Source organism: Artemia franciscana, chromosome 8 (genome assembly GCF_032884065.1).
Source record: "Artemia franciscana chromosome 8, ASM3288406v1, whole genome shotgun sequence".
NCBI classification, from domain to species: Eukaryota; Metazoa; Arthropoda; class Branchiopoda; order Anostraca; family Artemiidae; genus Artemia; species Artemia franciscana.
The window spans coordinates 20,595,508-20,613,252 of NC_088870.1; the positions used below are offsets into that span (position 1 = coordinate 20,595,508).

At 34.6% G+C, this 17,745-nt stretch overlaps 1 protein-coding gene across 4 annotated transcripts in view; it reads left to right on the plus strand.

Annotated features, from left to right (window-relative positions):
• Positions 1 to 17,745, plus strand: part of LOC136030114 (disintegrin and metalloproteinase domain-containing protein 28-like) — a 125,015-nt gene that overhangs the window by 37,523 nt on the left and 69,747 nt on the right. For 3 of the 4 annotated variants that reach the window (XM_065708792.1, XM_065708790.1, XM_065708791.1), the window contains exons 6-7: positions 9,668 to 9,763; positions 15,659 to 15,812. In XM_065708792.1, coding sequence (XP_065564864.1) covers positions 9,668 to 9,763; positions 15,659 to 15,812 — 250 coding nt within the window. The remainder of the gene's footprint in view (positions 1 to 9,667; positions 9,764 to 15,658; positions 15,813 to 17,745) is intronic. The other variant, XM_065708793.1, reaches the window with a different exon arrangement.

Consider the following 17,745-nt stretch of genomic DNA (forward strand, 5'->3'; position numbering starts at 1 on the left):
TATTTAAACTTCAAAAATCAAATTTCAGCCCCTTATTTTAAAATTTTAATGAGAGGGGCTCCAGATAAACACGGATGAGCTTCATTTGTAGAAACATATTTAGGCTACGCTTAAAGCATTGGTACTGATCTCCCCTCTTATTCTTGTGTTTGCATTTTTCTTATAGGAACATTCGTTTCTAGATATTATTAAATTAAAAAAAAACAAGCTTTTTCAACTGAAAGTAAGGAGCGACATTAAAACTTAAAACGAACAGAAATAACTTCATATATGATATATGAAAGGGGCTGCTTCCTCATAAACGCCCCGGTCTTTCCGCTTAAGTTTGACTCTTTCTCTTAATTCTACTTAAAAAAAAACAGTAAAAAACTTTAGGGTAAAGAACAGGACGTTGATGAGGAAGCAGTCCCTTTTATTTAATTTCTGAAGGGTTTTGAATCAATGCATGTTTTGATTTTGGCTATACTCAGATGTATAATTAAAACGAAATTTGCATATTTATATTTTTGTCTAAATGGCTTTCTCATAGTTTTGACCGAATGATTTTGAGCAAAAAGGAGCGGGGGAGGAGGCCTTGTTGCCCTCCAATTTTTTGGTTACTTAAAAAGGCAACTAGAACTTTTAATTTTTTAAGAATGTTTTTATTAGTAAAAGATATACGTAACTTACAAATTATCTTACGCAACGAACTTCTGTATTTTCATGTTTTTCTTACGCATATGAGGGGGTTCACCCCGTCGTCAGTACGTCCCTCTTTACACTAAAGCTTTAATTTTGTCCCAATTTCTGAAGAATAAAAAAAGAATAAATAGTTGAAATTACTAAAAACACTTTAGCATAAAGAGTTAGGTATTAGGAGGAGGTGAGCCCCTCATATGCGTAATAATTTCTGTTCGTTTAAGTTTTAATGCTGCTCCTTCCTTTCAGTTGAAAAAACTTTTTCATATTTTGTTTTTCATTGTTTTTTTTTATTTAAATAATGCTAGGAAATTCTGCGCTCCCATCATGGAATTTTTCTTCCCCCGTGACAATTTCCTTTATGGAAAGTTTTCCCGACATATTCCCCTCTTCTCAACCCCTCCCCCAACCAAAAAAATCTCCTGAAAATGTCTGTACACTTATCAATAACCATTACTATATGTAAGCACTGGTCAAAGTTTGTAACTTTTAGCCCCTCCCACGGATACTGTGGGGGAGTAATTCATCCTCTAAGACATACTTATAAGGTTTTTCGAGTACAATGAATAAAATGGCTATTTCAGAATTTTGATCCGGTGACTCTGGGAAGATAATTAGCGTGGGAGGGAACCTAAGTGCCCTCCAATTTTTTCAGTCACTTAAAAAGGGCACTAGAACTTTTCACTCCATTAGATTGAGCCGTCTTGCAACATTCTAGGACCACTGAGTCAATACGATCACCCCTGGGGAAAAAACAACAACAACAAAAAACAACAAAAAAAACAAACAAATAAACACGCATCCGTGATCTGCCTTCTGGCAAAAAACACAAAATTCCACATTTTTGTAGATAGGAGCTTGAAATTTCTAACAACAGGGTTCTCTGATTCGCTGAATCTGATGGTGTGATTTTCGTTCATTCTATGGCTTTTAAGGGTTGTTTCCCCTATTTTCTAAAATAAAGCAAATTAACTCAGACTCGTTACTTTTAATGGGCAAGACTAAACTTGATGAAACTTATATTTTAAAATCAGATTTTAAAATGCGATTCTTTTGATGTAGCTATTTGTATCAAAATTCAATATTTTTTAGTTTTGATTACTATTGAGCCGGATCACTCCTTACTATAATTAAATAAAAAAAACTAGTTTTTTTGACTGAAAGTAAGGAGCGACATTAAAACTTAAAACGAACAGAAATTACCCCGTATATGAAAGGGACTGCTCCTCCTTCAACGCCCTGCTCTTATGCTAAAGTTTGACTCTTTCTCTCAACTCTACTTTTTGAAAACGGTAAAAACTTTAGCGTAAAGAGCAGGGCGTTGAAGAAGGAGCAGCCCCTTTCATATACGGGGTAATTTCTGTTCGTTTTAAGTTTTAATGTCGCTCCTTACTTTCAGTTAAAAAAACTTGTTTTTTTATTTAATTTCTGAACGTTTTTTAGTTAATCCATGTTTTGATTTCGGCTCTCCGCAGATGAATAATTAAAGCGAAATTTACATATTTATTTATTTGGCTAAATGGCTTTCCCATAGTTTTGATCGAATGATTTTGCGAAAAAAGGAGGGGAAGAAGGCCCTGTTGCTCTCCAATTTTTTTGGGTACTTAAAAAGGCAACTAGAACTTTTAGTTTTTACGAACGTTTTCATTAGTAAAAGATATACGTAACTTACGAATTAGCTTACGTAACAAACTTCTATGTTCGTATGCTTTTATTACGTATATGAGAAGGTTCGCCCACTCGTCAATACCTCGTCAATAACTCTTTGCATTAAAGCTTAAATTGTGTCCCCTGAATAACAAAGGCCGTAGAATAAATAGTTGAAATTACTAAAAATCCTTTAGCGTAAAGATTGAGGTATTAGGAGCAGGTGAACCCCTTATATGCGTAATATTTTCTGTTCGTTTTAAGTTTTAATGCTACTCCATACTTCCAGTTGAAAAAACTTTTTCATATTTATTTTCTCATTTTTTTTTTAAATAATGCTAGAAAATGCTGCGCCCCCTTTATGGAAATCTTCTTCCCCCATGACAAATTCCTCCATGGAAAATTTCCCCCACATAGCCCCCTCTTCTCAACCCCCCCCCCCTCCCAACCAAAAAATCCCCCTGAAAACGTTTCTACATTTCCCAAATAACCATTAATACACTCCCCTCTCACGGGGACTGTGAGGGAGTAAGTCGTCCCCAAATATATAGTTATAAGGTTTTTCGACTATGCTGAGTAAAATGGCTATCTCAGAATTTTGATCCAACAACTTTGGGAAAAAAATGAGGGTGGGAGGGGGCCTAGATGCCCTCCGATTTTTTTGGTCACTTAAAAAGGGCACTAGAACTTTTCATTTCCGTTCGAATGAGCCCTCTCACGAAATTCTAGGACCACTGGGTCGATACGATCACCCCTGTGGAAAAAAACAAATAAACAAATAAACACCCATCCGTGATTTGTCTTCTGGCAAAAAATACAAAATTCCACAATTTTTGTAGATAGGATCTTGGAACTTGTACAATAGGGTTCTCTGATACGCTGAATCCGATGGTGTGATTTTCATTAAGATTCTATGACTCTTAGAGGGTGTTCCACCCTATTTTCTAAAATAGGGTAGATTTTCTCAGGCTCGTAACTTTTGATGGGTAAGTCTAAACTTGATGAAACTTGTATATTTAAAATCATCATTGAAATGCGATTCTTTTGATGTAACTATTGGTATCAAAATTCCGTTTTATAGACTTTTGGTTACTATTGAGCCGGGCCGCTCCTTACTACAGTTCGTTACCACGAACTGTTTGATTTCGTTACCACGAACTGTTTGAAAATGTTGCAATAAAACTTTTTTTTGTTTAAGGAGTAAGGGTGTGGTGGGGCCAACAATGTTCCTTTACTTCAGAAAAAAAATTATGTGTTAATCTGAAAAGCAGATGCACCCAAATGAACCGTTGGCCTTAAAGTATGGAATATAGTTAAACATTAATTTAAAAGATCAGAGATGATAAGGATGGCAGGTTTCATAATTTGTAGGATCGCCCAGAGTATGCGATGAAAGAGAAGCAAAAATAAAAGAAATATTTGACTTCTTTCAATGAAAGTAAAGAATAAGATTAAAACTTAAAACCAAATGACATTATGGTAGACATGAGAAAGGTTGCTCCGCCACCCTCAGCACTCATCTTTTGTGTCAAGCGTTGACTAAATATTCTAAAGCTTCAGGTTTGATGAAATGAAAATGAAATGAAGAGAGAATGAGTCGTTTTACACCGCCTTGAGAATGAAAGGGGTAATTTATTTACTTTTGCTTTTCATAATAGAAGTTTCTACTCAAATATTTTCAAAGACAAAAGGTAAATAAAATACTTATAGTTACCACTTACCGACTATATTTGTTTGACTCACAAATACATTTCAGTGAAGCGAAAAAAAGCAAAGAGGTATCTATGCCTCTAATATGCAGGATACTTTTTGATAGTTTTCATGTTCTAATGTTCTTGCTCCTTACTTTCATTCGAAAAATACTTGTTTCATTATATCAACGTGAAGAAAGAACAGGCCTATGTGAGGACACAGAAACTAGGAAGTTTATTCATATTGTTCAGTCAACTTTTGTGATATAATTATCTAATTTACTAAGTCAACATCAACTTTTGTGATATAATTGTCAATTTGATTATCTGGGTGAATACTGGGTGAATACCATATGCTATCTAATTTAATTTTAAATGAATCTAATCAATTTAATGAATTTTAATTCTAATCAATTATAATTAGATCGAATCTAAAAGATCAAAAGTCTAATCTAATTAATTCCAATTAATTTAAATGAACCTAATTAATTTAATTTTAACTATCTAATTTAATTTTAAATGAATTTTAAAGGAATACCATCTAAATTTAATTTTCTATGTTTTACATTTATTGTTGCACGTCTAGATTTTTTCAAATATTCCGGCCATTTGATAATAAAATAGTTATCTAGTGCTCCATTGAAAAACAACATAATTGACTAAGGATTCTATACGTTAGGCTCAAAACGTTAAGGAACTTTAGTTGCCAATGTATGCCAAACAGTAAAATAGTGAATTAACATCGACAAAAAAAGATTTATCCTGAGTGTTCTTCAAATCAATCTCAGCTAACTCGATTTCTCAGTTCTTTTTATCTCAAGTCAGAAGTCGTGGGGAATTTCACAATGTATGTCGTTCTCACTAGATCATTGAAAGAAGATGTGATTCCTGGATGGAGGTTTGAGTCAGATTATCAAATTCATCTCAACTTCGAGAAGTTCTAACACACACAAAAAAAAATATCATTTGCTTCTTATACCATTATCGCTGACGGGTTTCATCAGCCACTGGGAGGTTAGATGATTCCAAGATTCAGCACTCCCTTGACCTCGCAATCTCCATGGCCTCCTGGTGTGATTTTGGGACACCAGAGGCGCCATTTCGGGGGGGGGGTCAGGGGTGGGCAAATGCCCACCCCAGATTTTCCAGGGGGCCCAAGCTTCCACCACAAAGGCCCTTTTCCGGCCATAATTATCCATTATGTCCAACATAATCCATTCTGTTCAAATGATTTGACCTAACTGCACGCCTTTTAGCCAAACGAGCGTAATTACCTGACGACCCTCGGGGTAATTATGCTATTTGCTATCAATCATTGTAAACTTTTAAAGTAGGTTAGATTCATAATAAAAGTCTCAAGTTCTGCCAAATGCCCCACGCCCACCCCAAGATTTGGCCCAAATGGCGCCTCTGTGGGACACAACAACATCTCTATTTTATCACCTTAGCAACCCCATATATAATATTCAAATAATGACGTGATGTCTTCAATTTCAGAAAATAGTGTTTCCTCTTCCGCAAATTCTATAACTGTTCAACTTTAATATAGCTTCAAAAACTAATAGACTGACTTTCCATTAAGCACATCAACAGGTAAGCTATCATTAATATCTTTATTCCTTTAGCAAGTAAGGGTCTTGCCACTTAGTTGTGTCGCCTTTTTTACCTTTAATGTCGTTTTTATCTTTTCATGTGTTTAACATCATTCTTTACTTAGATTAAATAAAAAAAGTTTTTTCTACCAAAAGTAAGGAGCGACATTAAAACTTAAAGCGAACAGAAATTGCTCCGTATATGAAAAGGGCTTTTCATATGAACGCCTCGCTCTTTACGCTAAAGTTTGACTCTTTCTCTTAACTCTACTTTTTAAAATAGTAAAAACTTTAGCGTAAAGAGTGGGGCGTTCAGGAAGAAAAGCTCTTTTCATATACGGAGTAATTTTTGTACGTTTTAAGTTTTGATGCCACTCCTTACTTTTAGTTAAAAAAAAACTTGTTATTTTTATTTAATTTCTCAAGGTTTTTAAATTAATGCATGTTTTGATCTTGGCTCTCGGCACATAAATAATTAAAATGAAATTTGTGTATTAATTTTTTTTCGGCTAAATGGCTTTCTCATAGTTTTAATCGGAGGATTTTGAGGAAAAAAGGAGCGATGGAGTAGGCCTAGTTGCCTTCCAATTTTTTGATTGCTTAAAAAGGCAACTAAAACTTATAATTTCTTGCGAACGTTTTCATTACTAAAAAAATATACGTAACTTTCGAGTTGACTTACTTGACGAACTTTTATATTCGTATTTTTTTATTGCGTAAGTGAGGGGGTTCGCCCCCTCGTCAATACCTCGCTATTTACACTAAAGCTCAAATTTTGTCCCAGTTCCTTAAGAATGATCCCTGAATCACAAAGGCCTTAGAATAAATAGTTGAAACACCAAAAATACTTTAGCGTAAAGAGCGTGGTATTACGAGAAATCCTGCGCCTCCTTCATTGAAATTCTCTTCCCCCATGACAATTTCCTCCATGGAAAGATCCTTCCACGTACCCCACCAACAACTTCTCCCCCCAACAAAAAAATCCCCCCCTGAAAACGTCTGTACACTTCCCAACAGCCATTACTATATGTAAACACAGGTCGAAGTTTGTAACCTGTAGACCCTCCCACGGGGACTCTGGGGGAGTAAGTCGTGCCCAAAGACATAGTTATTAAGTTTTTCTACTATGTTGAATAAAATGGCTATCTCAGAATTTTGTTCTGGTGACTTTGGGGGAAAATGAGCTTGGGACGGGACCTAGGTGCCCTCCATTTTTTTGGTCATTCAAAAAGGGCACTAGAACTTTCAATTTCCGTTGGAATGAGCCCTCTTCTGACATTATAGGACAGCTGAGTCGATACGATCAAACCTGGGAAAAAAAACAACAACAAAATAAATAAACATGCATCCGTGATTTGTCTTCTAACAAAAAAATAAAATTCCACAATTTTGTAGATAGGAGCTTAAACCTTCTTCAATACTACTACTACTACTACTACTAATAACTCACTGCAGCACCAAGCCGCCTGAGGCCAACACAGCTACGCACGCTCCTCCTCCAACCTAATCTATTTAAAGCCTCCCTCTTTACACCCTCCCAGGAAGTTCCCATTTCCTTTAAATCCTTATTTATGACATCCTCCCAACCCAGACAAGGACGACCTGCTTTCCGTGTAGCCCCAGACGGTTGGCCAAAAAGGACAATCTTCGGTAATCTGTCATCCTTCATCCGTAGAACGTGGCCTAGCCATCTCAACCTTTCTTTCATTATAGCCCAAGAAAGCGGGATTGAACCACACTTTTCGTACAACCTACTGTTTGAAATACGGTCAGTCAGCCGGGTACCCAGAACAATCCGTAGGCAATTTCTCTGGAAAACATCTAGTAAATTTTCATCTGCTTTTCGGAGTGTCCATGCTTCAGAGCCATATTTGACCACTGTCATCACTGTAGCTTCCAATATTCTAATCTTGATTTGTAGGCTTATCTTTCTATTCTTCCAAACTTTTTTTAACTGTGAAAAAACACCCTGAGCTTTAGCTATTCTACTTTTAACATCTTCACTGCTCCCACCATCTTTACTAATAATACTACCAAGGTAACTGAAGCTCCCAACCTGATCAATCTTTTCGTTACCTAAGGTCACCTGTTCATCTTCACTTATTCCTAACCTTAGTGACTTAGTCTTCTTAACATTAATTTTCAAGCCTATTTTAGCACCCTGAACTCGTAAAACCTCTAAAAATTCATTCATTTTGCTAACACTTTCATCTAATATGCTTAAATCATCAGCATAATCTAAGTCCAGGAGCGTTCTTCCTCCCCATTTGATTCCATGGTCTCCAATTGCCTTTCCTGTGCTCCTTAAGACGAAGTCCATCAAAATGATCCATATAAAGGGGGATAGAACACAACCCTGCTTAACTCCTGATTTAATACAAAACCAGTTGCTAACCTCATTTCCTACCTTAACCGCAGCAGTATTATTCTCGTACATAGCGCAAATCACTTTAATGTATTTTTCTGGTATACCATATAACGATAAGACCTTTGTTAACGCTGTTCTATCAACAGAATCGAAAGCTTGCTCATAATCGATAAAACTAAGGACCAAAGGTGTTTGACAACGAAGGGACTTCTCAATTATTAACCTAAGAGTGAAAACATGGTCGACACATCCTCTACCTTTTCTAAAACCGCATTGTTCTTCCCTTAAAACTTTGTCTACAGCATGTCTCAGTCTAAAAAGTATCATATTACTCAGTAATTTGCTACCTACAGAGACCAGACTAATGCCTCGATAATTCCGACATTCACTCTTGTCACCTTTCTTATACAGTGGTTTAATTAAGGTTTTCCTAAAATCATTGGGTACTTCCCCTTTTTCAAAAATCATGTTCATAATCTTCAGTAGCTTATTCCTAACCTCAGAGCCACCATATTTAAGGAACTCATTAATCATACTATCAGCACCTGGGGCCTTATTATTTTTTAATCCTTCTAGTACTGTCGCTAATTCTTCCTCACTAAACAAATCTTCCTTCACATCCAAGGTATCACAAACTTTTTCATTTTCATCTATATCTTTTCCTGCAACTGTATCTCGGTTTAGCACATTCTCAAAATGTTCCACCCATCTTTCTTTAACTTTTTCCTTATCACTAATTGTGACCCCATTTCTATCTTTAACTGGGACTAGTCCGGATCGGCTACTCCCTTTCAATTTATTAACATGCCAGTATAATATTTTACTATTATGCCGTCTAGCCGCATCTTCCAGATCCTCAGCAATTTTATCCATCGCCTCCATTTCACATCTCCTTAGTTCATATTTTAATGCTTTCTCCACTTTCTTTACATTCCTTTTGTTTTCATACGACCTATCGCTCAGATAATTCTTATACAAACCCCTTCTACTCTCTATTAAACCTAAAGCTTTTTCACTAATATTCCTAGTTGCTGTCTTAGCACTCTTCCCTAGGACACCATCAGCAACTTCACAAATTGTTTTTCTTCAATAGGGCCCTCTGATACGCTGATTTTCGTTATGATGTGATTTTCGTTAAGATTGAATGACTTTTAGGGGTTGTTTTCCCCTATTTTCTAAAATGAGGCAACTTATATACTTATATAATATACTAGATGATTACTTATATAGATTATATATTAGATGAAACTTATATATTTAAAATCAGTATTAAAATGCGATTCTTTTAATGTAACTATTGGTATCAAAATTCTATTTTTTAGAGTTTCAGTTACTATTGAGCCCGGTCGCTACTTACTACAGTTCGTTACCACGAATTCTTTGATTTAAAAAAAAAGTTAACGGAAAATATGTCTGAGGTTTGAAGGTGCCTTGAACATTTTAAGGGTACAAACTGTGTCATCTTTGGGACTTATCTTATAATCCAAAGCTGAAAAATTGCGGTAGAATGTGGATGTTTACTGTGAAATATATAGGCTACTTACTATGGTGTAGTATAATTTAAGCTCATGCCCATGATCTCCCACAATAGAACCTTAAGGCAACAAGGAAAATTTCATCATCCTGATGTTAAAAAAGGCCCAACATGGCCATCTTTATATTTTCATCTTTCTTTGTTTTTATTTTTTCAGAGGATTCTCCTCCAGCTGGAGTAGCTGCAGTAGAGAGCTGATGACTACATTTCTTAGAAGTGAGAGAAGTGCCTGCTTGAAAAATATCCCAAGTATGTAAGTAAAATACTCCCAGTTTCAGACTTTTAAGATTACTCTTTCATTGAAAACTCTATGCAGAAATGTCACTTAGGTTCAGGAGATCAGGGGAACTTTAATGCATATCTCCCTCCCGTGATTTTTTGAATGTTCGTTCGTTAACCTCATGTTGCTCGTTAGTGTCTTACTAAACTAAATGTGGATTTAAACATAAAATGGAAGCCCAGGCTTCTTCCAAGCTCTAGCACTCGGCATATGGCAAGCTTATATGTATCCGAATCTCTAATGGTTTATTAGCATAATCTAAGAAATTTTGGTGAGCATTCAATTCCTTCTTTCTGTTATTGCATCAAAGATTCTTAATTTTATGTAATTTTTTTCTCATACTCGTGGTGATTCTCATTGTTTCTTCTCTACTAACCGCAGATTTCATTTACGATTGGATGTGACCATCCCTGTTGGTTTTCTTCTAATGACAGACTTTGTTGTCCAATTTTATCATTTGAGATTTGTAGTGATAATTGTTGGCGAACTTCGTTTTTGCAAATCATTATATCAGGTATTGTTTCATGCCTTTTTCTTTAGCTGTTCGGATTCACCCAAAATCGTTTTCAAGGAAGATTATGCATACACACGTACAAACATAGATACACAGTTGATCGTTTAAAGGGAGTTTTACGATTCGATGCATTTGTTCTGATGCTGGTTGTCACAAGTCTTCTAGCCGCAGATAGCGTCTGTGCTTCATTTTTAATTTGTGAATTTATTTTGTGTGCTTCACTTTTTCCATAACTTTTATTTTGTCTGTTCGAATTCAATCAAAATCATTTGTAATTTCATATTGCGTCATAGATGACAAAATACTTCTTTCCCAGCTTTTCCCCAGTTGTCATATTTTTGCTTTACTTGCGATGTTAAATAATTCAGAAATAACCAGGAATGTTCACATGGCTATACCTTCTTAAATATCTAAAATAGGAATCGGCAAAATCATCGTTATATTCTTCCGTTCTAGTCATAAGGGGGTAAATCAACGATTTTAGTTGAATTCAGAAATTCTGCCGAGAATACAACTTCTCCTTCCTGTTTATCCTTTACAGACACTAAGATGACACATCGCTTATTCAATTATAATTTTCCAAAATATATAAATTGTGCAATAGAATAATTATCCTGTTATTAATTAGTGATAATTTACAATTTCATTAACAATTCAGTATCATTTGTTGTTGTTTCCTGTTCCATGCCGTTTTTTAGCTGTTTAGTGTGATTTGTCATCTTGTGTAATTTTGCACGTGACTAAATGTTAATTATTCCTTCCTTTTTATCAATCACAAACTCGCGCATGCTAAACTAACTCGTTCCTTATTTCTATTGTAATTTTGCTTTGTATTCGTTGAACTAACACCTTCCTTCATTCTATTGTAATTTTGATTTACGCTTCTCATAGATCTTATTTCTAAATATTAATCATTCTATTGTAATTTTGCTTTGTCCTCTAACCCCTCACGCACGCTAAGCTAACACGCTCCTTAATTCTATTTCAATTTTGCTTTGCACGTGTCGTAGATACGAAATGTTATCTCCTCCTTCCCGTTTATATATCATAGATTCACACACGCTAAACTAACACGTTACTACATTCCATTGTATTTTGCTTTGTCTTTTAACCGGTTACACACGTTAAAATAACACGTTCCTTCATTCCATTGTAATTTTACTTTGTCTTTTAACCACAAATTTCGTTTTGAAACATTTGTGTTTGTTATTTGATGTGTTTTTGTGCTGTTTCTTGTCCCCTGCCGTTTTCTTTAGCTCTTCAGTGCGGTTTGTCATTTTGTTCAATCTTGCAAGCATCAAAAACACTAAATACGATGTACCTACTGCTGGGGAGAGAATTGACGTAAAATATGCCCTTTAAATGTATATAAACATAATGTCACCCACGTGATTTTTTTTTAATTAGGCTCTAAACGAAATTATTTTACCTCGTTACCTATCTAGATGTTTTTTTTAGGCAAGAAAATCCGAGGGTTGATTTCAACAACTATCCATTCAAATAAAAAGTTAAAAATCATATTTTGTTGCCGAACAACACAGCTGTTTTCGCATCGATTTTACTTTTTCTTGACATCAGTAGTATACAGCTCTGAAATGGTAAGAGAAATTAATTTGGGATTGTCGCTGAGTATAGGAATCATAAAACAGAACACAGAAGCTGTTGAGAAGTTTGATAAAATTTACAGTGGTTTTCGAAAGAAATAAACGCTATTTTTTTCTCGTGCTGCCCATGGTGCCAAAAAAAACTATTTTATTCGGGAAAGTATGCTTTTTCGCAATAATGTTATACTGTACACTTGCAGGACATTAAATTGTCTCTCTAAGAACTAGATAACAAAATTCTGTGTCTCCTCAGTCCCAAATTATGATTTTTTGGCTGTTTTCTGAAATTTATAATTTGATGCCCTTTTTATTTTAATTGAATAATGCTACGAAAAGTACGCTAGATGACATAAAATTATTTGATACAAAATTGCTTCGTTTCCAAGTTATAGTTTCCAAAGTTATTATGACGCAGAAAATCTTTGATATCCTTAGCAAACTTTTCTTCTAGAAAATGTAGAAATGTTTTTTTGAGCGCTGGTCAACAGATCCTGATCTTGTAAGAACTGAAGCTGACATCAATTATACAAAAAATGAAATTGCTTCTTTTTATTTTTCTTTTATTTTGAACTTCTTTTAATTTGGCTTCTTATTTATCTTAATATTTATTAATTTTATATTATTTATCTTATATTTATAACTTATTTATCTTATATTATTTATCTTACTTTGACTTCTTTTATTTTGAAGATTGATTTTGTGAATTCACTTCATTTTGGTAAAGTAAAATACCCTAGGCTCGACATTTTGCCCTAGTTTAAAATCCCAGATTCAAAACAGTGAAGTTCTGATTTTTAAGTTTTTCTTAAAATTTCCATTTGAATGTAATTGTGTTCTATGCGTTTAATGCCATGAGTAACAAGCAAGAAGACATGTATCCTTCTAAATCCGAAAATAAAATATTTATTTTACGCAATGCAAATCGACGGATCTTTGTTTTCTATGAAGTGGGGCTTATTATGATTTTCCATTTATAAAATTTCTTCTTTTAATTTTACTTGTTTGATGTTTTGATTCCGGAAATTCCCTACATTTTGCCTTAGTAAAATACATTTAATTCGAATCTTAACTTTTAAGAAATCAAATAACTTCGAATGCTGATAGATCTTCATACTATCTCTTCGAAAACCTAAGAAAAATTTCTGTGTCCCTTGTAAATTTCACAAAATAATACTGGAAATCCTGATTTAGAATCAGGAATTCCAACTTTTGTTTATTTTTCTCTAAAAGTTATATTTTGATGTTTCTTTATGTTTTGACCTTTAATGCCATGAAAAGTAAGAAATGCACTATTCTGTATCAAAAAATGAAATTGTCACTATTTATCCGTTTCCTCGAAATCCTAGCGGTAACTTTTTTCCAAGCGTGGCAGAATCGTTTTCGGCACAAACTGAGACGCCTAGATCACCTATGAATCGAAGCATCGTTTGTTTTCCTGCAATGAAATTATTCTGTGACTTCCGATGTGGAGTTCCGTTTCCGTAAACTCCCTACATTTTGTGTAAGTAAAACGCCGTAGCTGTGAATACTAACTTTTTGGCCCATAAACAACTTCTTGAAAAATGACCCAGTTGCCGTAATCAAACAGTTCGTGGTAACTAACTGTAGTAAGGAGCGACCCGGCTCAGTAGTAACCAAAACTCTAAAAACGGAATTTTGATACCAATAGTTACATCAAAACAATTGCATTTTAATTCTGATTTTAAATATATAAGTTGCATCAAGTTTAGTCTTATCTATTAAAAGTTGTGAGCCTGAGAAAATTTGCGTTATATTAGAAAATAGGGGGAAACATTCCCTAAAAGCTATAGAATCTTAACGAAAATCACACCATCAAATTTGGCGTATCAGAAAACCCTACTGTACATGTTTCAAGCTCTTGTCTACAAAAATGTGGAATTTTGATTTTTTTTTTTTTTTTGCCAGAAGACAGATCACGGATGCGTGTTTATTTGCTTTTTTATTGATTTTTTTTTCCAGGGGTAATTGTACCGACCCAGTGGTCCTAGGATTTTGCTAGAGGGCTCATTTGAACAGAAGTGAAAAGTTCCAGTGCCCTTTTTAAGTGACCAAAAAAATTGAAGGGCAACTAGGCCCCCTCCCACGCTCTTTTTCCCAAAGTCGTCGGACCAAATTTTAAGATAGCAATTTTATTCATCATAGTCAAAAAACCTTATAACTATGTCTTTTGGGACGATTTACTCCCCCATAGTCCCCGTGGGAGGGGCTACAAGTTACAGACTTTGACCAGTGTTAGCATATAGTAATGGTTTTTGGGAAGTGTAGAGACGTTTTCAGGGAGATTTTTTGGTCAAGAGGAGGAGTTAAGAAGAGGGGGTTATGCGGGGGAAAACTTTCCATGGAAGAATTTGTCACGGGGAAGAAAATTTCCATGAAGGGGGCCCAGGATTTTCTAGCATTATTTAAAAAACAATAAAAAAATGAAATGAAAAAGTTTTTTTTCAACAGAAAGTAAGGAGCAGCATCAAAACTAAAATGAAATGTAAATATTGCGCATATAAGGGGCTCACCCCTCCTAGTGCCTCACTCTTTACGCTAAAGTATTTTTAGTAATTTCAGCTATTTATTTTACGGCCTTTGTGATTCAGGGGTCATTCTTAGGGAATTAGGACAAAATTTAAGCTTTAATGTAAAGAGCGAGGTATTGACGAGTGGGTGAACCCCCTAATATACGTAATAAAAACTACGAATATGGATGTTCGTTACGTAAGGTAATTCACAAGTTACGTACATCTTTTACTAATGAAAACGTTCGTAAAATCTAAAAGTTCTAGTTGCCTTTTTAAGTAACCACAAAATTGGAGGGAAGCTGCCCCCCCCCCGCTCCTTTATTCTCAAAATCGTTCGATCAAAACTATGAGAAAACTCTTTATCCAAAAAAATAAATACGTAAATTTCGTTTTAATTATTCATCTGCAGAGAGCCGAAATCAAAACATGGATTAACTCAAAAGCCTTCAGAAATTAATTTAAAAAAAAAAGTTCATTTAACTGAAAGTAAGGAGCGATATTAAAATTTAAAATGAGCAGAAAATACCCCCATATATGAAAGGGGCTGTTCCCTCTTCAACGCCCCGCTCTTTACATTAAATTTTTTACTGTTTTAAAAAGTAGAGTTGAGAGAAAGAGTCAAACTTTAGCGCAAAGAGCGGGGCATTGAGGAGGGAACAGCCCCTCGTTTTAAGTTATACCGTCGCTCCACACTTTCAGTTAAAGAAATGTATTGTTTCTTTTTTTTGTTTAATCCCAGTATAGTTCCATCTTTTGATATATGATAAGGAATTTGACTAGTGTGGATTGCATAATCAAAAATTATATGCGCAGGTAAACTCCTGCGACAGTAAAAAAAAAAAGATTGCTTGTGATTTGTTGTAGTTTTCTGCAGTATCTTTGAATTTTTACAGACAAAACAGTTATCAAGTTGACGAAGTTAGTTTGCTTATTAGTTTTACGGTTTGGCGTCGCAAACATTACTTCTAACCTTTAATATTTTGTAGCAGCCAAAACAATAGTCATAGAAAGTCCTGGTTTTCCAGTACAAATAGAACTTAAATGGAGCTAGGAGGTAAACACTTTTTCATTTTTATATTCCTTGTACTTCAACATAATATACATTTATTGATCTGCCGTATATGATTTTGGGATTGATATTTCTTTAAATTTTTCTTGAGCAAAATCTGTTCCACGAGTAAAAAAGCAAAAAAGCTAATTTCGATTAATTTAATTTCAGAACTTATTCGTACTGTGGTAACTATGTTTTAGACCCTGGTGAAGAATGTGACTGTGGATTGCCAGAATATTGCTTAAACTCGTGCTGCGACCCTCTCACCTGTAAACTTAAAGGAACTGCCATCTGTTCAAATGGAGAATGCTGCAATCAAAAGGTTAAGGTTTGGTCGTACTTAACGTTTAAGGTTAACGTTTACTTAACGTACCTAACGTTAAGGTTTGGTTGTCGTACTGGAGATCCTCTTTTTAAGAAACTAATTTAAGAAACAAAATTTTCCTGAGGGAAGTTGAAACTTAAAAGGAACAAAAATTGTTAACATTATTACAATAAGAATAAGTCATAAAATATAATAACTCTTATCTTATGACTATCTGCCTTAGTTTTGCCCGACGGTGATAGACTATCATCAAGAAGTGAATATAATCATTTTTATACAACTATGAAAAAGCTATGCCAGCTTTTCTTCTCAGGAAGACTATCTAGGTCTTAATCTTGATTGATATCGATTCAATATTGGTATCGCACATCGATTTCTTTTGTATTGTAGAAGTATCTATTTTGCAAAGAAGATTTTCAAGGTTTTCAAAACCTGACCATAATTTCCGTACCTATCATAAAGTTTCGTGAAATTATGTCGTATACCTGACTTCGAAACAAATAAGTTTCTATTATTTATTTTCAATGGGCTACCAATAGAACTTTGCGCATAAATTGTCTCCATCATTCAACTCTGACTCCTGGGTCTGAATTTACCTTCCCAGTGCCACAAAATGCAGTAGTATGAAGGATATTAAAAAAATACGTGAAATTTTGTCACCAAGGTATTGGTAACCGTTTTCTATCACTGTGAAGGAGTTGCACTCGTGGACTTTTTAGAAGGTTGAGGGAATCTCTAAGATTCCCCCAAAAGTAGTCTAAAAGGAAGGAAGCATCACCTATAGAGGTTATCTGACATTGAAGAACGTCATATTGAAAAATGCATTGTAATCATGGAAGTTATTAGCCCTTTCGGTTGAAGCATCCATTGTAATAGAAAAATTAATAAATAGTTACAAAATTCTGCTTATTTTTTTTAATACCCTTACACTACCAGAAATGTAAACCACTTTTATATTGAACTAGCTGAGTATTCCTGGAAAATGACAAGTTAACTAAAAAAAAGTCATACTTTAGAAAACAATACATGTTTAGGCACAGAGAACAGGAGTGTTGAATCGAGCTAGCTGATTGTTCTAACATTGGAATCGACATTGGTTTTGGTTTAACGTTTTAAATAAGTTTAATGTCGTGTAGAGCAGGCAAGAAAATGAGCAGGAAACAGAGCAGGCGCGCTTCAATATTAAAAATGAAGTGCACACCATGAAACAATATCTAAGATTTGTATTGCGCACCAATTTCCTTGGGGTTCTAGAAGTAACTATTTTTATAAGGAAGATTTGCAAAGTTTTCAAGACAAAGGCGAAATTTCGTAACTCTAACTTATTTTACTAAACATCCCCTTTCCTCACTAAACACCAAAAAAACCTTAGAAAAGCAAGTGTAGAATAGCCTTAAACAAAAAAAAGTTGGAATGTAATCTGACAACTAAAAATATATCACTGAAAAAAAAAATACAAATAGGTTTCTTGGTGCTAGGATTTTTCTGTTGTCTTTACATTAGAAATAATTTTATATTGTCTATTGAATTATAGAAATAAGTAAATAATGTGAATAAGTAAACATAAAAATACGCAATCCTTCTTTTAGTATGCAACTTTTACTTTTTCCAGAACCTTTCCAACCTGTAATTGGAAAGGTGTTGGGATGAGGAATGTAATTTTCTATTGGGAACAGGAGAAATACCCCTCCCGAAACTAAGCTTCCCCCAGACCCCAGTCCCACCCCCAGCTAAAATTAAGTTTCTTCAAAAATCTTGTCAAAACTAAGATAAATCTGCATAATTCAAGCATTCGGAGAAACAGGTCACTTTTCTTTAGTACATCTTTACCTTTTCTATTACTATACGGTTCATTTTTTACTTTTTTCTCTGTCATTTTCACTTGATTCGAGAAAATTGACTCCAACTTTGTCCCCTCCCCCATCCTCGA